This window comes from Tribolium castaneum, chromosome 9 (assembly GCF_031307605.1).
Source record: "Tribolium castaneum strain GA2 chromosome 9, icTriCast1.1, whole genome shotgun sequence".
Lineage (NCBI taxonomy): Eukaryota > Metazoa > Arthropoda > Insecta > Coleoptera > Tenebrionidae > Tribolium > Tribolium castaneum.
Genome location: NC_087402.1, coordinates 4,010,644 through 4,032,155, shown reverse-complemented (window position 1 = coordinate 4,032,155; position 21,512 = coordinate 4,010,644). Strand labels below are relative to the sequence as shown.

General features: G+C 41.4%; 7 protein-coding genes across 10 annotated transcripts; 4 read left to right on the top strand and 3 right to left on the bottom strand.

Annotated features, from left to right (window-relative positions):
* Nucleotides 1-355: 355 nt before the first annotated feature.
* LOC658788 (synaptotagmin 9) lies at nucleotides 356-8,817 on the top strand. 2 transcript variants are annotated; one of them, XM_008193812.3, is made up of 9 exons: nucleotides 374-489; nucleotides 4,959-4,976; nucleotides 5,031-5,386; nucleotides 5,431-5,562; nucleotides 5,674-5,828; nucleotides 6,079-6,247; nucleotides 6,429-6,549; nucleotides 6,607-6,778; nucleotides 8,164-8,817. In XM_008193812.3, the coding sequence occupies exons 1-9, from the start codon at nucleotides 405-407 to the stop codon at nucleotides 8,357-8,359; spliced, it is 1,404 nt and encodes a 467-aa protein (XP_008192034.1). In that variant the 5' UTR covers nucleotides 374-404; the 3' UTR covers nucleotides 8,360-8,817. The 2 variants fall into 2 exon arrangements, with proteins under 2 accessions (XP_015834599.1, XP_008192034.1); XM_015979113.2 differs by having other exon boundaries at nucleotides 356-489; nucleotides 4,959-5,386.
* Nucleotides 8,818-8,931: 114 nt separating this feature from the next.
* On the top strand, nucleotides 8,932-10,004 carry LOC103312653 (uncharacterized protein). Its single transcript, XM_008193813.3, has 4 exons — nucleotides 8,932-9,478; nucleotides 9,528-9,697; nucleotides 9,750-9,817; nucleotides 9,864-10,004. Exons 1-4 carry the CDS (start codon nucleotides 8,964-8,966, stop codon nucleotides 9,984-9,986), a joined length of 876 nt encoding a protein of 291 aa, XP_008192035.1. The 5' UTR covers nucleotides 8,932-8,963; the 3' UTR covers nucleotides 9,987-10,004.
* Nucleotides 10,005-10,039: 35 nt separating this feature from the next.
* On the top strand, nucleotides 10,040-12,334 carry Ufsp2 (UFM1 specific peptidase 2). Its single transcript, XM_965023.4, has 6 exons — nucleotides 10,040-10,165; nucleotides 10,282-10,984; nucleotides 11,119-11,379; nucleotides 11,440-11,589; nucleotides 11,637-12,011; nucleotides 12,059-12,334. Exons 1-6 carry the CDS (start codon nucleotides 10,127-10,129, stop codon nucleotides 12,268-12,270), a joined length of 1,740 nt encoding a protein of 579 aa, XP_970116.1. The 5' UTR covers nucleotides 10,040-10,126; the 3' UTR covers nucleotides 12,271-12,334.
* NTPase lies at nucleotides 12,324-14,622 on the bottom strand. 2 transcript variants are annotated; one of them, XM_008193810.3, is made up of 7 exons: nucleotides 14,369-14,622; nucleotides 14,011-14,131; nucleotides 13,806-13,964; nucleotides 13,421-13,756; nucleotides 12,801-13,373; nucleotides 12,599-12,705; nucleotides 12,324-12,551 (listed from the first exon to the last, which is right to left on the bottom strand). In XM_008193810.3, the coding sequence occupies exons 1-7, from the start codon at nucleotides 14,396-14,398 to the stop codon at nucleotides 12,480-12,482; spliced, it is 1,398 nt and encodes a 465-aa protein (XP_008192032.1). In that variant the 5' UTR covers nucleotides 14,399-14,622; the 3' UTR covers nucleotides 12,324-12,479. The 2 variants fall into 2 exon arrangements, with proteins under 2 accessions (XP_008192032.1, XP_008192033.1); XM_008193811.3 differs by lacking the exon at nucleotides 14,369-14,622 and adding an exon at nucleotides 14,199-14,353.
* A 166-nt stretch (nucleotides 14,623-14,788) lies between these two features.
* Nucleotides 14,789-15,926, bottom strand: Prosalpha7 (Proteasome alpha7 subunit). Its single transcript, XM_964879.5, has 5 exons — nucleotides 15,767-15,926; nucleotides 15,510-15,716; nucleotides 15,210-15,455; nucleotides 15,047-15,159; nucleotides 14,789-14,999 (listed from the first exon to the last, which is right to left on the bottom strand). Exons 1-5 carry the CDS (start codon nucleotides 15,785-15,787, stop codon nucleotides 14,822-14,824), a joined length of 765 nt encoding a protein of 254 aa, XP_969972.1. The 5' UTR covers nucleotides 15,788-15,926; the 3' UTR covers nucleotides 14,789-14,821.
* A 617-nt stretch (nucleotides 15,927-16,543) lies between these two features.
* LOC658420 (cleavage and polyadenylation specificity factor subunit 6) lies at nucleotides 16,544-19,209 on the bottom strand. Of its 2 annotated transcripts, XM_064358808.1 has the most exons (6): nucleotides 19,018-19,209; nucleotides 18,624-18,836; nucleotides 18,338-18,572; nucleotides 17,991-18,250; nucleotides 17,014-17,945; nucleotides 16,544-16,958 (listed from the first exon to the last, which is right to left on the bottom strand). In XM_064358808.1, the coding sequence occupies exons 1-6, from the start codon at nucleotides 19,072-19,074 to the stop codon at nucleotides 16,781-16,783; spliced, it is 1,875 nt and encodes a 624-aa protein (XP_064214878.1). In that variant the 5' UTR covers nucleotides 19,075-19,209; the 3' UTR covers nucleotides 16,544-16,780. The 2 variants fall into 2 exon arrangements, with proteins under 2 accessions (XP_064214878.1, XP_008192031.1); XM_008193809.3 differs by having other exon boundaries at nucleotides 17,991-18,572; nucleotides 19,018-19,207.
* Nucleotides 19,210-19,333: 124 nt separating this feature from the next.
* LOC658351 (uncharacterized protein) lies at nucleotides 19,334-21,064 on the top strand. The gene is made up of 4 exons (XM_964748.5): nucleotides 19,334-19,645; nucleotides 19,697-20,109; nucleotides 20,163-20,346; nucleotides 20,401-21,064. Exons 1-4 carry the CDS (start codon nucleotides 19,516-19,518, stop codon nucleotides 20,703-20,705), a joined length of 1,032 nt encoding a protein of 343 aa, XP_969841.1. The 5' UTR covers nucleotides 19,334-19,515; the 3' UTR covers nucleotides 20,706-21,064.
* Nucleotides 21,065-21,512: the final 448 nt, after the last annotated feature.

The following is a 21,512-nucleotide window of genomic DNA, read 5'->3' as shown; positions in this document are numbered from 1 at the left end:
GTATTTTTAAATCAATATACAACCAAAACTTTGCATCCCCGCATCTTGGAAATAAATCCAAGAGCGAATTTCCAACTTTTACTGTTCCTTGCTATCGGATGCACCAATCTCAGCTCTCATTCCTTCTCCAATTTCCATCCCAAGAACGGCCGGTTGTCTGATTTGGTTGCATTTCCTTCCTGCTTTATCGGAATCCTTTGGGAAGTTGGGGATTTTGTTCCGGTGAAATCGTGGCGCTTCCCTGGTCTACCTTTCGCCGACTGGCCTTAACCCAGCCTCGGCGACATTGAACCTGGCCAATCCGTGGCTAGGTCGTCGGTGACGTCTCGCTGCGTGCGTCGCTACGCGCCAACTTTCAGGCGAGGCGTCTCGACGCTACTTCAGTCAACATTCTGGTGCCGACCATGGGACTTGTGAGGGCTGCTGCTGCCATCACGCCCGTCCTTCCTAGCGAAGAAGTCAACTATTCGGACGCCGGTAGTGAAACAGGTCAGTGCGTTTTGCAAAAAAAACAGTGTTATTCGAAAAGTTTTAGTGTTTGCGTCTTTCATTAAATTGAGGGCGTAAAGACCGTGCCTTGACCTAGCCAAGCATCAAAATGTAATAAAGGCTCCCTTAGCTGGGAGCACGACTTAATAGGACATAAAATCTCGTCGCAATTCTCTAATAAAACTAATAACGGAGAGAGAGAACCGGAACAATCTGGTTAACCGGCGAAAGGCTTCGCTTTCCGCTCAAAATCTCGTTTCAACAACAGTTTTAATCGAATTGTTATTGATACACCCACACTCTGGGGAATCTTTAATTCAAGTTTTTGGATTTCTCGATAAAACGGACGTTGGCTTTTGCATTTGGCGAGATTAACTCATGGCACCTTCCTCCAATCTCCTCAAAACGTGTTTTTGCGAGCCTATCGAAATAAAGTCGCGTGTTTGTATCACACTGCTTGTGACGTCTTATAATAGCTTGTCACATCCAGAGCCCTAAACCCACCCCGAGTTGATTTTTTCACAAAAGCAGCAAAATTCTTTGAGAAGACCCACACACTTTTCGATTTATTTAAATTTCTCGGTCGCTGCATCAGATATTATAATTCATAGAGTGAGTAATTAGCATTTTGAGCGAGAACAAAGTGGCTGTGTCAAAGGAAATTTCGCGTGTGGGAGTCTTCATTGTGGTAAAGTTCGAGACCGGACTAAGACTCGAGTAGAAGCCTTGTTTTTGAAATGATTGAAATGTTTCTTCCCCTCGAAATGTTGATTAGAAATTTCTCGCTGTCCTGAGCAGCGTCTCTTTAGCAGATTACTTGCCAAACTTGCGAAACTTTCGTCTAATTATCGCAGGTGCGTCTCGCATTTTTTGCCGCGATGTGAAAATCACTGAGCTATAATCATTGGAGCGAAGCCTTTCGGCCGGAAAATTGCTCAACGAAAGTACAAGCAAGGGTTGAATAAAACCGGCACAAAGGCCGTGTTGATTCGTATTGATTGGGTGAAAAACGCCGTTTGCTGCACTAGGCGCAAAAAGAGTCGTTTGGCTTTTTAATTGGCCCACGAATGGTTTTATCGCGACGGGTAGACTACATAAAGCTTGTCAGTCGAATGCAAAAAGCTCGCGTGTTCTAATTGGTCGACGTAAAATCAATTTGGAGCGAGTAACCTTGAAAGCGGAGAGAGCTTTGTAATCCAACTGTTGCTTTAAAGCTGGCTTGCATCACGCAACAGGTCTGAATTCTTTCGCAGGCGATAAAGGGTTGACGCGGTTGCCGTTTCCTGAGACACACTTTCATTATTAAAGGAGGATTTCAAACGACACGAAAATGGAAAATTGAAGCTTCGGGCGAAAGATAAATGAACATTTATTAAAATTATATTTACATGAACCTTTGTTACTCTATTGATCCGATTGAAACAAATATTTAATCGGTTGAGGCCAATTTGTTTTGACACGCAAAAATATCGAGGGTTTTATTTGGGTCTTTTGATTTATTGCGCGATTTCTCTGAAACAAACTGGCTGGGGAACCTTTACACAACGTCAAGCTTTATATTTTAATCTTAATTTAAACATGAAAAATCTAAAAATAACCCTTTTTGCAAAAATGAGTCGTTATACGCAGAGAAACAAATGTTCAATTTTGGTGGATGCGCCGGGTCAAATATCGATAATCATGCCGTTCTGCTACATTTTTTGCAATGATTTTAAAATAATTAAAAATTTGAGATTGTTTCTCATCTCAGAGAAAATTTTTCTCTAACTAACATCACGGTATGTTTATTCACATTCCGGGATATTGAAGTTTCAGTTCTCAAATAATAACGGAGATAGCTTGCATTTTTGTTTTAAAAATAACGTTTTGTACTTTTGTACTATAAAACATTGCAGAAGAGCGTTTTGATGCACCTTTTTCTATTTACACAGAGTGAGTTATTAGCGTTCGCTCCTTTGATTACTCTTGTTTGGTTTAATTTAGAGAAAATGTAATTAATAAAGGCTTTAATCATTCTCACATTTAGAAAATGTTTATTTTAAGTTGAAAGACATGAACTTGAAAATTGCTGCAAGCGGTTAAAAGATATTAAAAGCAGGAGGATCGTATACGAAGAGGAATTACGAGGATCCAAAGACTATTGCTACACCTACGAGTGTAGTTAAAGATTTAAGTTAACATTTATTTAAGAGTAGTTTTTGCCCATTTATTAGACCTGACTTTTACGAGCAATCAAGGAAAAGTGTCGTTTCTTAAGAATAATAATTTAATAGTAGTTTTCTGTCAACTTATTAACTCTTACGACTAAATTTTTTTTAATTTTTTTTAGCTTCTTGTTGTGTTTGCCTTTGTTCCATTTTATCATTTATGTTAACCTCTTTCCTTCGTTTGATTACACTACCCAATGCACAATCTTTTCGTAAAATGAAAAGAGAAGTAACATCCCTAGTTTATATTCTTCGTGTTGAATGCGGATTTAAAACTCGTGTTAATTTCTATCGTAGGGATTTTCAAAAAATTGAACGTACCATTTTAATGACTTTTCTGTTGATTTCAACAGTTTTCATTAGCACTTTTCCCTTCAGAAAAAAGGTAAAAATAAGCGGTGTTTTTTTTGAAGAAACCAATGTACAATTTTGGTGGATGCGCCAAACGCTGATTTTTCAATGTTTTGTAGTTTTTGGGATACAGCAAAAAATCGTCTCTTTTCAGCAGAACTAGTGTAGGATAAAGTATAGTTATTGCACATTAAAGCAAAAATCTAAATTTGAAAAACCATTATTATCTTCAGAATTAATTCATTTAAGCGTGCAAGAAATTCAGTTATTGATTTTACATATATTACAGAAGCGTTTATTAATACATTACTTGCATAACCGGTTTCAACAATATTTTAATATTTTTTGTTAAAATTTGCATAATGAGACTAGTTTTGCGCTCAGGGGCCAAAATGTTTTTAGCAAACTTACCTTGTATATGGCAAATTAAAAGGAGAAAACTCTTTTTTCTATCGTAAAGAGCACATCAAAATCTATAAGATAGGATAAGTTTATTGGATTCTGAGACACTTTTAAAATTGACTATTTTGTAGGGGAGGGTGTTAGATTTTTTTAATTTTTTATTATTTTCTCAATTACGACTAAACTATTTGAAAAGGTGGAATTGCTTTAATCCTCACCTATGCAAAATGATCCGGAAAATCGATTGGCATCGAGAAAACTGCCAAATTCCCAATAGTTTTTTAGTTATAAATTTTTTAAAATTTTACCTATTTTTGCTTTTATTTGCAATTTTCTCGAAAACTATTAGTCGGAGAACAAAGGTCAATTTTGAAAAAGATAGATAATTAAAAGAGCTTTCCAAAGATAATACACTTCATGGGGTTATCTCTAATAGTTCCGAAGTTATTGCTCGATAAATGTTCCGGACACTCGGAATCGACCAAAATCGCGACAAAAATTGGAAAAATCAAACAAAAAAATCGAACAAATGGACTTTTTTGAACTTTTAACAACTTTAGAGGGTTGTAAAGGCGTATATAAGTTCGGAAAACTATGACAGAACGAGTTTTAAAAAAAATATTTTTTTTACTTTCTTGAAAGTAAGTTTATTACTCAGAAAATTTTAGCAAAAAAAATCAAAATTTTAAATCTCGTGAAAAGTTGGTATAATACAGAAAATGAGCCGCTGAATTCAATGGAACAAACCGCATTGCTCTACGACTTTTAGTTTTTGAGTTATGAATTTTTTTGTTGAAGAAAATTTTCCATTATGACAAATGGCTACCCTAAATTTAAATAATTCGCTGTTAAAAGTTAGATGTTCCAGAATTATTATGAGTTTATAATTACTAACTGTTTGCCTCTTTAAATAAAGAATACACGTGAAAGAGTAGAGTGTTTCAAATACACAAATGCCACATCACATTGCAAAATAACTTTATTATTTAAAAAATGTTAGTTTTGAGCAAAACTTAATGAAAATTTTATTGTGTTGTTAGATTTGAATACTTCAAGTCCAATAAAAGTATGTGAAACATGTAGAGTATGATTGTTTTTTTAATATCTTTGCCAAAAGTATTTTACTTTTTCATAAAATATTAACAACGGTAATAAACTTTGTATTATTCAAAACGAAATTGCCTATTTTAGAGTCTTATTTCATTTTTTCTCCACTTGCTTGTTTTCATTCTCATTTTGACTCATTTATATTACAGTCGCTAATAAAATTACGTATTGGCAACTTAATCACCACTTTTCCTTGGTATTTTTGTACAAATTATGTACTCCGCTAAACTGCGAGTATTTCCTTTCATATCCCACATCCCTTCTTGTCGCATTCCCAATCGAATTCCCGCAATTAGCATCGACATTAATCTCAGCTCGCAAGCACCGTCCGACATTTACCGGATTAGTGTTCCTCAGTCTCGGTGTCCATTACCGAGATTGCACTGTTTCTTCTCATTCCAGACGAATCAGACTGGTCAGGTATCCTAACATATCAAATATTGGGTGTGATATTTCTGACGGCGATGGCGTTAGTTCTTCTAGCGGCTGTGAGTTATCAATGCGCCGCCACGTGGAAATGGATAAGAGACAAAACCTGCGGCGACCCTTCGGACGCCGAGACCTCCATCAACAAGCAACAAGCCGCTATCAGAATCAGTCACTCTCTACCGGACTTGCAATCGGAGCCCATGACCCAGGAGTACGTCCAAGAGCACAAAGACTCGATGGCCAAGAAGGTCCTGCGCCAAACCACCTTGCCCATCGTGCCCACCAGGCACCAGACCTTCCAACGGCAACTGTCCCATCGGCTGGAGATGCCCTCGAACGTCCAGTTCAGCATCTGCACGCTGGAGCACAGGAGCGACTCGAGTATCGTTGGGCTGATTAAGGTAGTCATTGTTACGGTCGATAAAAGTTTAAATTTTTGTTTCAGCCCGAGTTGTATAAGAAAGATTTGGTCCGCCAGTCGTCCGCTGACAGCTCCGGGGGTCCCGAGATGGAATACTGTGGCAAATTGCATTTCTCGCTGCGATACGACAAAGACGTAGAAGGGCTTGTCGTGAGGGTAAAAAATTAAATACATCTCTCGGAAATGATTTACTTGAACGAATAAGTTTATTCGGAACTAATCATCGTTTCAGAACGTCAAAACCTGATTTTGCTTCATTTCCGACAGGTGTTCGAGGGCCGCGATTTGCCCATCAAGGACTCCACGGGCAGCAGCGACCCCTACATAAAACTCTACCTCCTGCCGGACCGGAAAAAGAAATTCCAGACGAAAGTCCACCGGAAAAACCTCAATCCGGTGTTTAACGAGACGTTTATATTCAGGTAAGTGGCACCCGCGCATAAACAAATTCAAAGGCCCGAACGAGGGTAATTAAGAGGCGATGAATGGGCCTGCTGATGGCTTCGCCCAGCTCTTATCAGAGTTAATTAATAATTCTTAATGCGTGCACGGATGCTGACAGGTGATACGTCTTATTCGTGGCGGTAATGAGTTTGCGGCGAAATGTACCAGCTGTCTGTGCTTGAAAGGACACTTTATGTAACTCAACGAGTTTGTTAACCATTTTTCCAGTGTTCCCTACGAGGAGCTGCGGCAGCGGTACCTCCAGTTCTCCGTGTACGACTTCGACCGCTTCTCGCGGCACGACCTCATCGGGCACGTCGTCCTCAAGGGCCTCCTGGACGCCACGGACCTGCAGCAGGAGATCGAGTACACGATGAACATCCTCTGCCCGCCACAGGTGAGTCGTGAAATTCACCGATCTAAATTTAAGCTCTCCAGGAGTAAAAATAGCCGCTGCAGCTTGTCCTTAGGGAAGCTCCGGGAGAAACCTTGACCTAGATGGAAAGTAGGTCGTGCAGGATTCTCCCGCCGCATTTTCCCTATTGATTTCGGAGAGGTGTTTCGATTTTTGTTTGCAGGAAAAAGTCGATTTGGGCGAGCTGATGCTGTCGCTTTGTTATCTGCCGACGGCCGGAAGACTGACCATCACGATAATTAAGGGGAGGAGTCTCAAAGCGATGGATATTACGGGAAAATCAGGTAGAGAGAGGAAAATTTAGGGGTCAATGTTCGAGGTCGAGCCGTTTCGTTTTGCAGATCCTTACGTTAAAGTGTATTTGCTTTGTCAAGGCAAGCGGATAAAGAAGAAAAAGACGTCGGTGAAGAAAAATACGCTCAACCCGGTGTATAACGAGGCGTTGGTCTTTGATGTCCCGGCTGAGAATATCGAGGATGTTTCCCTCATTGTTAAAGTGATAGACTACGACAGGTAATTGACAAATTAAATCGTTAGGAAAATTTGTTCACTGGCTACAAATTCTCCATTAACTCATCTCAAGGACACAACCGCGCATAAAGGAAAATACGGTAATGATTTATTCGAACACTAAAGTGCGGAGTTTGGGCTGAATTTTACCAAAAGCGCAAACTAACTTAGAAACACCAATTTTCAACTTTACAGAGAGCGTAATTCAATTCTCTCAACGTCAAAACTGAAATAAAATTCTAGTTTCAGTTTTTCAGTTTCAGATTTAATATTCAATCTCAAGTTTGAGTTAATGTCCTAATAGTGGCCACGATCACAGTACACATTTTAAATTTTTAACGTGTGAGCACCGACATGATAAATAAATATGATGTTCTCTTTAACACATTTTTTAAATAAAAGATTTTTCCAAAAATGTTTTTATTGTTTTACTTTTTAATTTTGTTACGCGTAAATTGCAAAATTTCAACTTGAAACTGTCCATTAATTTCCTCGTTTCTGTGTGAGATAAGGGGTTGATTTTACCCTAACAAGACATATCAGCCTGACGGATTTTTAATTGGTTTAAAAACAATAAATTCACGAATTTTTTTAATTTTTAAGTTTTTTCGATTTTCATTTTCCTAGCGGATTGGTTCTTTATTCAGAATTAAATGTTTTAATTTAGTAGTGTTTCTCTTTTCCAGGTCTATAGTTTTTTCAGTTTTTCAGTGGCTTAGTTCTTCAGAATTTCAGTCTCAATATTTTTTTTTGTATTTTTAGTTTCTCAGCGTTAAAGTTCCTTTATAAAACAATTCAATATTAAATTATCTTTTAATGTTAGTAAATGTTAATTTATTTTTTTGCGTATTAAATTAAAACAAAGTGTGTTTTGTGAAGAAAAATTAAATTATTTGAAAAACTATGCAGAATCGGCCATTTTATTTACACCTAGACGAAGTCTCCTTCCGTGAAAAAGATCGACCCTAAAACCTGTTTGCTAGTGTTTTATTTGTTCCTGAAATGAGTAATTTGACCAATAAAAATATTAAAATCACCTCCTACTTGTTTATCTGTTGCACAAAAAATTGCAAGACGATTGAAGTGTTTGTCATTGGATATAGGAGGGATATGCACTCCCAACGGTAAAACAGACCAATCATAAGGCGCTTGCAAGTGAGCAAAAAACTGTTGTTTGATTATTTGTAAATGTCGGCTAAACCATCTGGAATTACGACGTTTTCTATTACACTTGGGTTCAAAAATCGTGGATAAATTGTAGATCGATTTATTTTTGATAATTAGTTCGTGTTCAAACTCAAACATTTTGCAAGGTTTTGAGCAAAACTCAATTTTTTGTTGTTATTGTTAATCTTTTTGTCTTGTTAGTTGTTAATTAACTTTTTTAGAATCGGTTCAAATGAGCTGATGGGCTGCACGGCGATAGGTTCAAGTTTCATAGGAATCGGCAAGGACCACTGGTTAGAAATGCTGGACAATCCCCGGTGCCCCGTGGCCCAATGGTACCCCCTCCTCGAATCGATACCGGGCCACATACCCGCCAACGACTCCACCCCCCTCAGCCTCAGCTGCCTCAACAGGTGAACGACTATTCCGCGACGTAAAAACGAAGAAAACAAACGTCTGGTGCTGAACTCATGAAATGGAATAGCAGATCAATCCCTGCCGTAGATTGTCAGTATTCGGTGTTGCGAGACAATTTCCAAAAAGACAATTCGCTATGTGTGTGAACAATAAGCAACAATGTTGTATTGTAGAGTTATTTTCGGTTTTACTTATTGTATTGACAATACCGATGCATATCAGCTCCTTGTTGTACTGAGAGATGGCCGTTTAAGTGGAAGATGTACGAAATTAGTAAAGGCGTTTCGGCCTACACGAGTACATCTTCCGGGCTCAAGGCTCGCCGCTAGTATCTTGCTCTCTGTTACAGTACTTGTAGATTTATTATCGATCTACGTGTCTGAATATCATGTGCATGTTTGTTATCAGCTTGTTAAAATAAGAGAAATTATTTTAAATAAATATATATTGTACTCGGACGACTCGACTTTTATTTAAACTCAACACAATCTCTTCAAACAAAAATGCTTTCATCGTGTTCAAAGCCCCCATATCGATCCGCCCTTATTTACAATCTCCTTGACAACTCGGTCTATTCCCCGTAGTGCGGTGTTAAATTGCCACAATGGCCCCGAATTTGGAGGAAAACCTCCTTAACAGGGCTTCGAAGGAGCTCATTTTATTCATGTTGCCCCACGGTCCAATATCGGACGACAGTGAAGAAGACATCGACCCCGATATCGACGACAGTTTCACGTTTGACCCTTCCCGGATCCACGTCCCTCTGGAGCACAACCTTAGGGCGCTCCTGGTCCAAGTAACGGGAACAGAGGACTTGGAGCGCGTAACGCAAGTGAAATTGCGAGTGATCGCCCGAGACGTCCCCTTGCAACACTTGGGGATGTTCATCCCGGCCCTTCGGGAGCTCATCTTGGACGGCAGTGTCGTCGCGACGCTGCGGGAGCTGGGCTCCACCCTAAAAAACCTGAAAATTTTGAGGATAAATCGGTGCGGGATCGAGGTTTTGGATAATATGCTCGCGTTGGAGAGTCTGGAGGAGCTGTACGCTGCGGATAATTCGATTGAGAACTGCATGCCTTGCGCTTTTTTGAGCAACCTGAAAGTACTGGATTTGAGGAGGTCAGGGTTAAGTTTCAGGTGGGGATTATTTGCACGTGCGAAGTTTCAGGAATCGGCTCAGAGATGTGCCACGCACCTTGACCTTCCTGACGATATGCGAGAAACTGGAACATATTTATCTCGGGGGAAATGATGAAATATGGCAGTTTGGGAACTACCGACAGACCGTTAAAAGCTTATTACCGACATTGAGAAGTTTAGATGGCATTACCTTCGAAGGTAAATTCGATTTATGACTTGTTACATTATTCAAATATTTATCGAATTCCAGACGAATCTAATCCGAAACTTTCCCAGCAAAATTTGACTCAAAAAACGGAAAAAATCAACCAAAACACGGTATTTCAGACCCGGTCAAGTCCTCTCCCTGATTTCAGAATTTTAGGTGTTTGTCCCTATCAGAAATGGAATTATGCCGAGAGCTAGACCTACAAGTGATGCAGCAACCGGATTTACCATCACTTTTCCCCCTAAAGTATTCAATGAAAGATCTCCAAGCTCCAAATAGGATGAATTAGGACTATTGTTTAATTTGCCCTAGTCTAATAGAAAATACCCCTTAGAGCTATGTAACCCCGCCACTTTAGGGTATAACTAGTTGCCTACAGCAACTGTTTTGTGCGTTAAATTGACAAGTGGCACAAAAACATGACACCTTCGCTTAAAATATCGCAAAAAGTCGTTAATGTAAGTGTTTCTTTGAATTAAATAATAAAATCCAGGTTTTGTGGATTATTTCTGCCCCATTTGTCGACCCCTAAGTCCAATAATCGGCTAACATATGTTCTTAACCTTACTTTCAGAAACTTTCAAACTTCAGTCAGGAAATTTTGGGAAAACTGTACGGAATTGTAACAAAAAACACGTTTATTGTTTTGGGATTGCAAACTGAGCTTGAGAACGGATCCGGAAATGCGTTAATAAACTCGCTACCGGCTGAAATATACCTTTGTGGAGTTTTCCAATCTGGGAGTGAAACTTTCAATGAACAGTCAATTAAGAGCAGTCTTGCTGAAGTCTACGTTACCGACAATCCCGTTTTCGTTCACTATAACTCATCTACTAACAAAATCACCGCACATTTCTACATAAATGGCCAACTGGAGACCACAAAATTTGCCCCTATTTCTGAGCAAGAGATCTTGTCACAGTTCCTTTACTTGAGACTCAAAGCCAACGTGCCTTTAACATGCGAGCTTGCCACGAATTCACTCAAGGATTCTTTCACTAATTTAAGGAAAAATGTAGCGTCAGGAGTTATGTCTTTTGGACTTGGTAAAAATATTTATTTAGTTGGGAGTGACAGTGAGGGGATCGTTGGAGTGACGGGGAATCCCTCAATTGGGGAGCTTTTTGAAACAAGTGAACCCAGTGAAGGGGGTGCCAGGAAGAAAAAAGTACAGAATTATGAAATTGATGTCATGGGGGTTGATATGCTGAAAATGATGACGAAGGAACTTGGGGTTGCGGAGCGCGAACATGCCCCACTATGTGTCTTGGATAAGAGTAAGTTGAATCAAAGAAAGATTTTGACTGTGTTAGGATGGCAGTGCTGTTGACAGTTGTGTTGGCAACGCTCACATCTAACACAGCGAAAAATTTGCACGCTTTTGCCGTAAATTAATTAATTGGGGTTTTAGAACAGTGCAAAACCATGACCATCATGGTCTCGATCGACTCCCTATCAATGGTAAATCGCCAAACAAAAATCGCAAATCTTTATGAGATTTTAGTCGAGAGTGCTGTGAGAAATTTGCGCCTTTTGGAAAGCAGTATTTTAGAAAAATTACAAAACGAGGACGATACTATTGCACAACCGGAAGTTTTTCATTTTTATCCCGACGATTGTGGCCATTTCGTAACAAAAATCTACCTAAAAGGCGAAACAGAGGATGCTTTATGTAATTATCATTTGAGATAGTTGTGCCACTATTTTTTAAGTATAAATCGACCTATTTTAGTGCCAGTTCGCGAAACGCTTCATAATGAGTTGTTACTTAGCGGCTGTAGGCCCATGTTTAGGCGTGCCAACAGTTTCGCTTTTAAAACGAAAAACCCTGGCAACGAACCACTAATCAACCCTCATTTGGGGCTCAAACCGACGGATAACGGTTAATAGTTTAAAATTATTTCGAAAACATTAAAGTAAAATTCACAGGGGGCAAAGTGGCGTTAGTTAAGGGCAAATACGCTTATTACCACTACTGTCAAAACAAAATGGACGACAATGGCTGGGGTTGCGCTTACAGATCCCTGCAAACGCTGGCGTCCTGGTTCAAGCTTCAGGGATTCACCGACAAGGAAGTCCCCACTTTTAAAGATATACAAAAATGTTTAGTAGACCTTGGCGATAAGCCATCGAGTTTCATTGGATCTAAGCAATGGATCGGCTCAACTGAAGTTAATTACGTTTTAAATACACTCCTAGGAGTGACTTGTAAAATATTGTACGTAAGTTCGGGGGAGGAAATGGGGAGTAAAGGCCCGGAACTGTTGAGTCATTTCGAAAATCACGGATCGCCGGTTATGATTGGTTAGTGCCGTGGGGTGAGGTAAGGTTGTGATTTTTTTTTATTTCAGGAGGGGGAGTCCTAGCGCACACTATCCTGGGGGTGGATTATAATTCGCAAAGTGGGAATTTGAGGTTCTTGATACTTGATCCGCACTACACAGGGGGCGAGGATTTACATACGATACAAAATAAGGGCTGGTGTGGGTGGAAAAGTGTGGATTTTTGGGACAAAACCGCTTATTATAACATGTGTTTACCACAGGTCCCCAAAGGCATTTAAATACAATGATTATATTTCTTAATTTACGGTTAAATAAAGGATGTTTTGCACAATTAAAACAAAAGTGATTTTATTAATTGGAAAAATTACAAACGTTGATGGATAAAAACAAATTATTGCACAGCCTATCAACTAAATACTTATTTACAGTTAAGGCACAGTCAAATTTTGTGAATAAAAATCGTGCGTTTAATTACAGTTAAAACGAATCAACCTCTCAGTAAATTGTAAGCTGCACCTAGTGCCCAACTAATCTCGTGACCATCAATTTTTTTGAATAACTGGAAAAAAAGAATTATTTGGGTAAATAAATGACGTGACCACTCACATAAATCTTAGTGTCACTCTGCAACCCAAATCCTTTCTCCAATAAAACCCAAATGAACGTAAGGTCAAGGCACATAAAAGGTTGGTCTGCGTTTGGGTCAGCACATGCTAAAACAAAACACAGTTACCTTGAATTCACCCACGGCTCCCTTGATTGATCTATTAATTTTGGCTCCCTCTTGGAAAGTGTGACGGTAACTTACATTTTTTGGCGGCATTTTTAAACGCTTCGACGTCAATGCTGCCCCCCGTCGCTTCATCAATTAGGCCAACTTCCGTCGCCCTATCAAAATAATAACTGAAGGCGAAAATGATTTTCGTGGGGAGCTCCTCAGGCGGCGTTGCTTTGGACACAACATAATCGGTTATGATTTGTGAACACGTGGCGAAATCGACAACGGGGGTCTCCTGCCCAGTCTGGTAAGTCGAGTCTTTTACCTTGGAGACCGGGTAGTTGACTTTAGGGCCACTGACGTAGTAATCCGTGCCCCCATAATGAAATTTGCGCGCTTCAATGATATGATTGACGCAATCCGAGGTCACGTTAATTTGGTTAGGCTGGTTAAACGTAATCACTTCCTTCCGAGCTGCCATTAGACCTAAACCTAGGTAACTGTGGGTGTACACCGGGATGAGACCGCGGGGGGCGACGGCTTTGTGGATGTACTGTTTTTGCGAAAGACTGGCAGGAGTCAAGGCTGAGAAAGTCACTTGAGTGGAGCCCCCTCCCAGATCGAGGGCCGCCACGGTCTTGGCAGGGTTTCCATACAAGCGCTCTACAAATAAACTATCAGCCAGGTGGCGCCACTTGTGGTCACTTCACCTAGGAGGAAGTTAACAGTGAACCAAGAGAAAATCCCTTCGTCTGTCCCGTCCATAATCTCCACACTGTCATCGTTTGTCAAAAATGGGGTCTTTTTGAACAGTTCTCGGACTGAGTTGAGCAAATTTTCGGCTTTTTCTTGGGGGAGCAGCCGTAGGCCTGCTGTAGCTTTGAGGATGAGGGGTGTTTTGTTCCAATACTCTTTTGGAATTTCGTTTTTGGCTTCCTCTAACAAGTTGGCAATGGTTTGGGCCCCCTTTTTGGGGTTGTCGGCGAACGATGATAAACCAGGCTTGGTGTACTTGAATAATTCTTTATCTAAGACTAAGTGGCCCCCTGCAAGATTGGGATTAAGACAGTGCCAGTTTTGCTAGATTTGAAGTACCAAAGTAGGATTCATGGAACGTGAAAGCTAAAACTCTGGATCCCGTGCTACCAGCGTCTATCACAACGGCGTGTACCGGTTTGTGGTACCCCAATTTTTTGGCAATGCTGTCTACGGCTCTGTGTCCCAAATGCCATGGAATGTTGTCAATGTAAAGCACTAGAATTGCGTAATTTGGTCGTTTCGAGTGGTTTTGAGTACTCACAGATAAACAATGTCAGGATAGTCCCGCTGATGATGAGGCAAAAAAACGACTTGTGTATGCTTGAAGGTTGAATTTCCTTCCGTTTTTTGTTGGGTGCCGGCCGCCCATTTTGGTCTCTATGCTGAAAAAGCCGAATTTGTGAAATTATCATGAGTGAGGTTAAGTTTTGGCAAAGTTATCAACCGTACATTTTGGGGTGGCATACCCATTTTTGTGTTTGGTTCGGCACATGAAGGGGTTTGAATTATAAATTTTCATTAATTTCCGTGTGACGTTTTATGTTTGGGTTTTACGGCACGACACGAGTCCAAATCAGTTATTAATAGAACGGAGGTTTGATCTTGGTTTGAGCTCTTACCTTTCGTCGACGCAATTCGTTGTTGGTCATGTTTTAATGATGCTTTTATCGGAGAAATAAAATTATATAGGCCGGCGAAGATTTTACACAATTGCCTTATTATTGATTGGCATGGAATTCTCAAAAAGGACGTGTCTGCGCACTTTGACTCGCAGAAATTGACTAAATAAATGCAATTAAATCGGCAGAAGTTGCACTATCATGTCCTTCACTAGTTTATCTTTACAGCTACTCATTTTCTAACGATTTGATAAGGTCGCCAACAATTGGTATCTAACCTCAAAACAGTCATTACTTGCACTTTCGTACCTCTGATAGCCACTTTCTGAGGAATCTGTATGAGACTCCCAACGGGTTCTTCCGCCTCAGGCGACAGAAAATGCGCCTTTTGATCATTTTGACAATAAAAAGAGGAAGATGTCATTTTTTAGAAATTTATTACTTAAAATAAAATTACATATCCTCAGTATCTGAATCTGAATCGGCCTCCATTGCTTGTTTCGCGGCCTTTTCCGCCTCAAGAAATACATGCTCAGGCACTTTTTCATGTCTTCCACCACTCTCTTCACACATCCACGACAACTCCAACTCAAAATTCTTATCTTTGAGCTCATCATGAACTAAGTAAATTCTGAAACAAACCATGAAATAACTCCTCGCACAAACGGTCAAATTTACATTTTTGCCGCCTCTTTGACCAGCTCTCTGCAAGTCATTCCGGACAATTTCAATTTTTCAATTTCGGTTTTTGCTGACTGTTTCGCCTTGCCTATAGCACAACCATGGTAGCCCTATATCACAAATTTACAAAAAAAAATAATTTTTGAGGGGGCACACTTACATAACTGACTCCTGAGGGGTCTATTGTGTACATAGTGGGGCCCTCTTCGCCACAACTCGCCAGAATCACGCTGCAACCATAGGGCCGGACTGCACTGTACAAAGTGTAGGCATGCATGTACATGCTGACCCTATCGTTGAGGTAATTAAGGGGGATACTGACCCCATACTGGGACCTGTAGTTGGCAGCTTCGCGGCGTGCAATGTCCACGATTTGTCTGGCGTCGGCAATAAGCCCCGAAAACGCCTAAAACAGGCGTTTTTAGTCAAATATTTGAGTTTTAAGGGGGGCTCTAAGTACCATTCCAACGTGTCTATCGACGTTGAAAATTCGTTTGTTGGTGCCCGGCTCATGCAATTTCGACATAACTAGTTTTTCGGCGGCTAAGACAACCCCATCTTTGCCTCTCAGACCGATAACGGTGCCGCTATTTTCCACGGCTTTCATCGCATACTCCACTTGGAAAACTCGACCATCGGGGGAAAATTGAGACGCCGATAAATCATACTAAAACTTGCTAGTCAGTCTTAATTGATATTAAATTGGTAAATACTCACGCCTGTGCCTATTGAACTCATTGTTTTTATTAAAGTTTGAAAATTTCGGCGTGATTTGCAGTTTGCGTTTCGACAAGTCAACAAATGTCACTTTTGACGGTTGTCAAATAATGAGCGCCCTCTGAAATGACTCGCGGAATTATCAAAGAACAGGACCGTAACGACCGCGTTTCGGGAAACAACACCATGAATGGTTAAATTATTTATATTGTATAAAGAAATTACACTACATTTGTACTTTGGTTCGAGTTGAGAATTTTTTCCACGGTCGGTTATCAGCCTAACTAGTTTTTACAAATCAAATGAGAAATAAAATCGGGCAATTTTGGTGCGGAATTACAAAATTATAAAAAATATAAATTAAAATAATTTTTTCAAAGTGCGGTCAGGAATTGAATAAATCAACTTCCGGAGTAATGAGATGCGAAGCTGATTTATCTAAACCTATCACTTATAAAAATACAAAAACATTTTGGCAACATTCACAACCCTTAAAGCTATTCGCATGAAGTGATTGGAAAGATCGTTCCTTTACCATTCAAGCCAAACAGTCGGTTTGAATGGTAAATTAGTAAATTGACATGAGTTATTCACAGCCTTTTCGTTTTAAAATACATCAAACTAAAAAACAAAATAAATTAGATAAGTGTACAACAAGAAATGTTACAAGAGGTTTAAATAATAAATAAATAAAAACAAGTGAAGGGGTGATACAGTACAAATTACATAACGGATCAAGTAGGTTAATCAATCAAATAAGAGAAAAATAAAAATCCATTCTCAGTCTAAACCATATTTTTTATCTAAAACATACAATCTTCTTCAGATTAAGCGTCTTCTTCACTCTTCTTCTGTAGAATAGGTTTAGATATTACAAACAAAATAAACATTTCGATTACATAATGAAATTCAGAGATGTGTACTAGTTTGACCTAACACTATATAAGTATATTTTTTTCATTACATGCATGACATGTATGGTACAACATATTACGAATGCGGCCTAAAAAATTGTTAATGCCGAGAACGATGAGATTCGTCTCGACGATCTCTTTCACGTTCCCGTTCACTTTCACGACGTCCCTCCCTTTCACGATATCTATCTTCGTAATAACGAGATTTCGATGTCGGCTCTCCTGAGGGATCCACTGCGTCAGGAGGCGACTTGTTCCTGGACCGGGACACACGGGACCTATAAAAAATCCAAACTAATAATTTACTCAACGTCGTTGCAAAATACCACTTACGCATCATCTGCTTCTCTGTCTCTGTATTCGCGTTCCCGTTCCCGGTCTCCTCTACTCCGGGATCTATCCCGCTCCCGCTCCCTGTAACTATCCGCATAGTATCTATCTCTATCGCGGTCCCTGTCACGATCTCTGTCTCTTTCACGGCTTCTTTCGCGATATCTTGAAGACGATCGTTCCCTACGACCTCTCCTGTGTGCTCTATCTCTCGATCTTGACCGATCTCTTCTTCCCGAACTGTAACTCTTATCCTCCACACCTCGTAGAGTATCCTGTAACGAGCTAATCAAAATCTTACACCTGTCATCATTCGCGACTTTCGATTGTTTGATGAGAGATATAGCCGTGACCAATGTCTCTATTGCGCTAGCGTATTCGCCGGCGGCAGCATCCGAAACCGCTCGAGCGATAGCCGACGACGAAACCGTCCGATTTCTTGACATAATATCCTCAAACTCTTGTTCGCTTATTGGGGGCATATCGTTGCGGTGATCCGGAGGCGGGCCTCCATACGGTGGCTGCGGCATGCTCGTAGGCGGTCCATAACCGTGGGGCGGACCATGCGGCGGTACACTATTAGGCCCCATCGGGGGGCCATGTGGAGGTCCATGCGGCGGGCCTTGTGGTGGCCCCTGCGGTGGCATAGGTCCGGCCTGCATTGGATGTTGCATCTGGGGTGGAGGACCGCCTTGCTGGAAAAATGCGGGGTTTACGTGGGGTGCCGGCGGCCCCTGGGGCGGGCCTTGTGGCGGAGGGCCTCCCATCGGAGGTGGTCCTCGCGGACCCATGTTGGGGCCCTGCATGTGAGGCGGTCCCTGGGGGAAGCCTTGCTGCATCGGGGGGCGGCTCCAGTCAGGACGCATGGGGCCTGGAGGAGGGCCCTGGTTGGGCATTCCGCGTGGGGGCATCTGTCCCTGTGGGGGGCCCTGGAACTAAACGAAAAGTTACTCCCAGTTTGGGGTTTTTGCGAAGATTACCATTGGTGGTCGTGGAGGGCCCTGTGGGGGCGGTCCGGGCCGCATTGGTCCCATGTTCGGGCCAGGTCCGTTGGGTCTGGGGCCGTTCCATTGCGGTTGTCCTTGGAACCGTGGAGGCTGTCCTTGGTTCATTTGAGGGGGGCCGTTGTAGCCAACGGGGCCTTGCATTCGGGGGACTCCCGGGCCGGCCATGCCTGGCGGCATGGGGCCGCGCATTTGGTTGTTCATGGGCATTCTACCACCGTAATTTTGATGGGGACCTGGAGGAATGGAATTGTTAGCGTGGCTAGGATGTTGGTTGCGATTACTGGAATTATTTGAGGGAGAAGGCCGGGTTTTGGACTGACTTTCGAAATTGCTGAGGGCTTGTTTGGTTGGGAGTGTGACAACGGGATTTTGGCCATTGATCTCCTTCTTGGGGAGGTGGTCCATGCAGAGTCTCATGCTGGTTTCAGAGCCCAGAGAAATGACGCAGAAGCCCTTCGACTGGCCATTGGCTCTGTGCTCGAAGAATTTAACTTCGTGGAAGTCATTGACGCCGATGTCGTGGACTGCATTGGCGATGTCTTGATCAGTGGTCCACTAAAAGACCCGTTTTAAATCAAAAACATCAGGAAAGTTATTTACACATACCCAAGTCAAATTCCCGACATACAATTGGTGCCTTCGCCCCACATTTGGAGTGATATTGTTGCCTTGAGTCGAATAAGTGTTTCCATTGGTCTCTTCCGTGGTGGCCGTAGTAGCGGGCTGATGGTTGGTTTCCGTCGTTTCCGTACTGTTGGTGGCCGCGGGAGCGGCAATTACATCGTCGTAGAGATCGACGTTTTCACTCCCGAAGTCGTCCTAACACCAGAAGACACTATTTAACCCGATTTTTTACGACAATGGCCAACAACAGGACCGGCAACAATCACTCCCAACTACAGCGACTAGCTTCGATTTGGCACCGAAACAAGCGCGGATATTGACCGGAAAGGACACAAGGGCCCTTCTAGAGAAGCTTTCATTTATTTTAGGGACTTACCTGGGCAAAATCTTGGTCAATATCGTCCGCGTATAAATCAATGTCGTTGTCCGCCATCTTTGAGGACGCGGAACAACACCACAAGAAGAGCAAACAAGTATGGCGGATTGGCAGAGGAGGCTGCGCTTTCGGTCGAATTCAAAATTCGCGCAATCGAAAGCATTTTATTTATTTAAACCTATAATATGCATTCTTGTAAATGCTCCTTTATAATAAAAATAAAACATCTGGCAAATTGTGTTGATTCCAATTTATTTCGGTGATAGAGTAACATAAAAAAGAACAAAATAAAATTTCAAAATTTCCCAGATGTCGGGTTGGCGCACATGCGCTTCACTTTTGACGTCCTAATTTGACAGTGTGGTCGTGACTCGTTTATTGTGTTTATTTTCGTTAAAATTTGGGCAAAAACTTGGCAATTTTAAACACAAAGACGATGTAGTGGGCCCTTGGGTAAAATCTCGTGTGTGAATCAAATCAAAAGGCTGCTTCAAAGTTATGGATCATCTCGCCCAAGATTTGAGCGTGGCTCTAGAAGAATCCGAAAGTTGTGGTCCCATAACTTTCGCTCATGAAACCCCCGGAAAATGGGGCATGAGACGTCGCACTCGCTCCGCGGGGAACTTACGTAAACGGTTCTCCAGTAAAAAGGTGTCGAATAACAATTCTGTAATTACAGTAGTTTACATGAACAATTCCCCCGATAATCAAGCAGAAGACAGTTCCAGCAGTAATTCCGAGACTCGAACTGAGAAGACTTCAAGTAGCTTCGAATGGCGGTTAAAACACGCCTTACAGAGTTATATCAGGTACAGTAGGCGGTGTAAGTTGGGGGTGAACCACAGTTTAGAGAGCGACTCAGTGAATGAAAATTCGCCAGCAAGGCCAAATTTGCGCCGAAAACGCAAACTTAAACGCATGAGTATTGACGAAGCGCCGGTGCCCCCGTGTGGCAAGCGCAAGCGCCCCCAGAGATTCGACATTGTCGAAAATGGGCGCTCTTTGCGGCACCCGACTCGAATCCGCCCTTTGCACCAAACTGTCGTCGACAAAATTGAGAAAATGTTCCAGAATTCCTCAAATCTGGACGACGTGAGTAGCTCCCATCTCCTAAACCCACCCTGAATAAAATCAAATTTCCTTAGACCAACACCATGGAGACGCAGAGCATCGACGACTGCGACTTCACCAGCGAAAGCAGCATAAGTTGGAGCGGGGGCGAAGGCCACGACGGTGACGATGAACTCACAGACTGGGCCCCCACGATGGACAACCCCTCTTCCATGGAGCAGCCGTTCAATGAGGCCGACCCGCGTGAAATTCGTGCCGGTAACCTGTCCCCCTTCCACCTTCAGTTAGGGTTGTTTAAACAGCCCCCTTTAGGTTGCAGGCGGTTAGGCGACGAAAGGCCGGGCTTTAGTATCAGCACGGGGGCGAACGAACGCGTCGCTAAGTTTCTCCAAGACACCACCAAGTCCGAGTTGAGGGTCTTAGGGGGCGAACGCGAGAAATTGGGACAGTTGGCAGCTCTCTACTCGTTGGATTTGTGGTTTGAGAGCCCCACCTCTTCACTATTGAGGAAGACTAACAAGACTCCTTGTATGCAGCCCCCACAGAAGCACCACAGCGGCATGAGCGCCGGGCATAAGAGGATTCGGACGCATGGGAGATTCGTAGGAGTGGAGTAGTGCCTTGGAGGCTTGATGTGACCCCACTTTTTTTAGGATAATTTTAATTTTGTTGCCGCTTTTTATTAGGGAATTCAAGTAATTGTAGGTAATGTGGGGTTGTGTCACAATATCGGAGTTTGTGTGCGTTTTTATCATTCCATATCAGTAGATTCAGAAAACTGTCCACAAATTTCGTCATTTTATTTTAATTAGAAGCTCAATTTCGACATGTTAAACTAGTACAAAGTATACTAAGTAATAATGATTGTACAGTATTTATTTTTACTGTAATAATTATTGTATAGGATTAATATAAAAAAAAGTTACATATTTGTCGCCTTAATTTTGAGGATTGAAATAAAATTCGATAATTTTAATGCCTGTTTTTTATTTTATGTTAACAACCGGTGAAAGTCAAGTGTTGTTTTGCTAAACGACGTAAAATCGTTTCACTGATAATTAAAACTGTCCATAATTGACGCAAAATCAGCAAAAAACTAATCATTAAATATTGTATTTACCCACTTATTTTTTTAAAAAAACAGTACCGTTTTATTACATAAACACTTGAGATGTTTTAATTAAATAATTTAATTAACGTTAGTGCTTCTATAGTGGAGCTCCGATAATTCATTTCCACCTGTAAAACGGTTCTCTAATACAACGCAAAAGTTACTTCAAGATCTGTCAAGTGACCAGGAATTGGACACAGGAAGAAAAGCTAAGAACTAGTCAAAAAGCCTCAAAAATATTAGATACTTGTTCCACAAAAACACATAATTTTAGACGAAATTAATTAAGAGATTTTTCGTCTTTTGCGCTCAT

Excerpts from the sequence above, each read along its gene's own strand:
- LOC658351 (XM_964748.5), top strand. The coding sequence starts at position 19,516 with ATGGATCATCTCGCCCAAGATTTGAGCGTGGCTCTAGAAGAATCCGAA. Across the intron at positions 19,646-19,696 it reads TCGCTCCGCGGGGAACTTAC|TAGTTTACATGAACAATTCC; the intron begins GTAAACGGTTCT and ends CTGTAATTACAG. Across the intron at positions 20,347-20,400 it reads CCCGCGTGAAATTCGTGCCG|GTTGCAGGCGGTTAGGCGAC; the intron begins GTAACCTGTCCC and ends AGCCCCCTTTAG.
- LOC658420 (XM_008193809.3), bottom strand. The coding sequence starts at position 19,074 with ATGGCGGACAACGACATTGATTTATACGCGGACGATATTGACCAAGAT. Across the intron at positions 18,573-18,623 it reads ATGTCGGGAATTTGACTTGG|TGGACCACTGATCAAGACAT; the intron begins GTATGTGTAAAT and ends CGGGTCTTTTAG. Across the intron at positions 16,959-17,013 it reads GACAGAGAAGCAGATGATGC|GTCCCGTGTGTCCCGGTCCA; the intron begins GTAAGTGGTATT and ends GATTTTTTATAG.
- Prosalpha7 (XM_964879.5), bottom strand. The coding sequence starts at position 15,787 with ATGAGTTCAATAGGCACAGGC. Across the intron at positions 15,456-15,509 it reads TCGATAGACACGTTGGAATG|GCGTTTTCGGGGCTTATTGC; the intron begins GTACTTAGAGCC and ends CGCCTGTTTTAG. Across the intron at positions 15,160-15,209 it reads ACCCCTCAGGAGTCAGTTAT|GGCTACCATGGTTGTGCTAT; the intron begins GTAAGTGTGCCC and ends TTTGTGATATAG.
- Ufsp2 (XM_965023.4), top strand. The coding sequence starts at position 10,127 with ATGACACCTTCGCTTAAAATATCGCAAAAAGTCGTTAAT. Across the intron at positions 11,380-11,439 it reads CGAAACAGAGGATGCTTTAT|TGCCAGTTCGCGAAACGCTT; the intron begins GTAATTATCATT and ends GACCTATTTTAG. Across the intron at positions 12,012-12,058 it reads CGGATCGCCGGTTATGATTG|GAGGGGGAGTCCTAGCGCAC; the intron begins GTTAGTGCCGTG and ends TTTTTATTTCAG.
- NTPase (XM_008193810.3), bottom strand. The coding sequence starts at position 14,398 with ATGACCAACAACGAATTGCGTCGACGAAAG. Across the intron at positions 14,132-14,368 it reads ACGAATTGCGTCGACGAAAG|CATAGAGACCAAAATGGGCG; the intron begins GTAAGAGCTCAA and ends CGGCTTTTTCAG. Across the intron at positions 12,552-12,598 it reads AGAGTGACACTAAGATTTAT|TTATTCAAAAAAATTGATGG; the intron begins GTGAGTGGTCAC and ends CTTTTTTTCCAG.
- LOC658788 (XM_015979113.2), top strand. The coding sequence starts at position 405 with ATGGGACTTGTGAGGGCTGCTGCTGCCATCACGCCCGTCCTTCCTAGC. Across the intron at positions 5,563-5,673 it reads TAGAAGGGCTTGTCGTGAGG|GTGTTCGAGGGCCGCGATTT; the intron begins GTAAAAAATTAA and ends CATTTCCGACAG. Across the intron at positions 5,829-6,078 it reads AACGAGACGTTTATATTCAG|TGTTCCCTACGAGGAGCTGC; the intron begins GTAAGTGGCACC and ends CCATTTTTCCAG.
- LOC103312653 (XM_008193813.3), top strand. The coding sequence starts at position 8,964 with ATGGCCCCGAATTTGGAGGAAAACCTCCTTAACAGGGCTTCGAAGGAG. Across the intron at positions 9,479-9,527 it reads AAAGTACTGGATTTGAGGAG|GAATCGGCTCAGAGATGTGC; the intron begins GTCAGGGTTAAG and ends GCGAAGTTTCAG. Across the intron at positions 9,698-9,749 it reads AGATGGCATTACCTTCGAAG|ACGAATCTAATCCGAAACTT; the intron begins GTAAATTCGATT and ends ATCGAATTCCAG.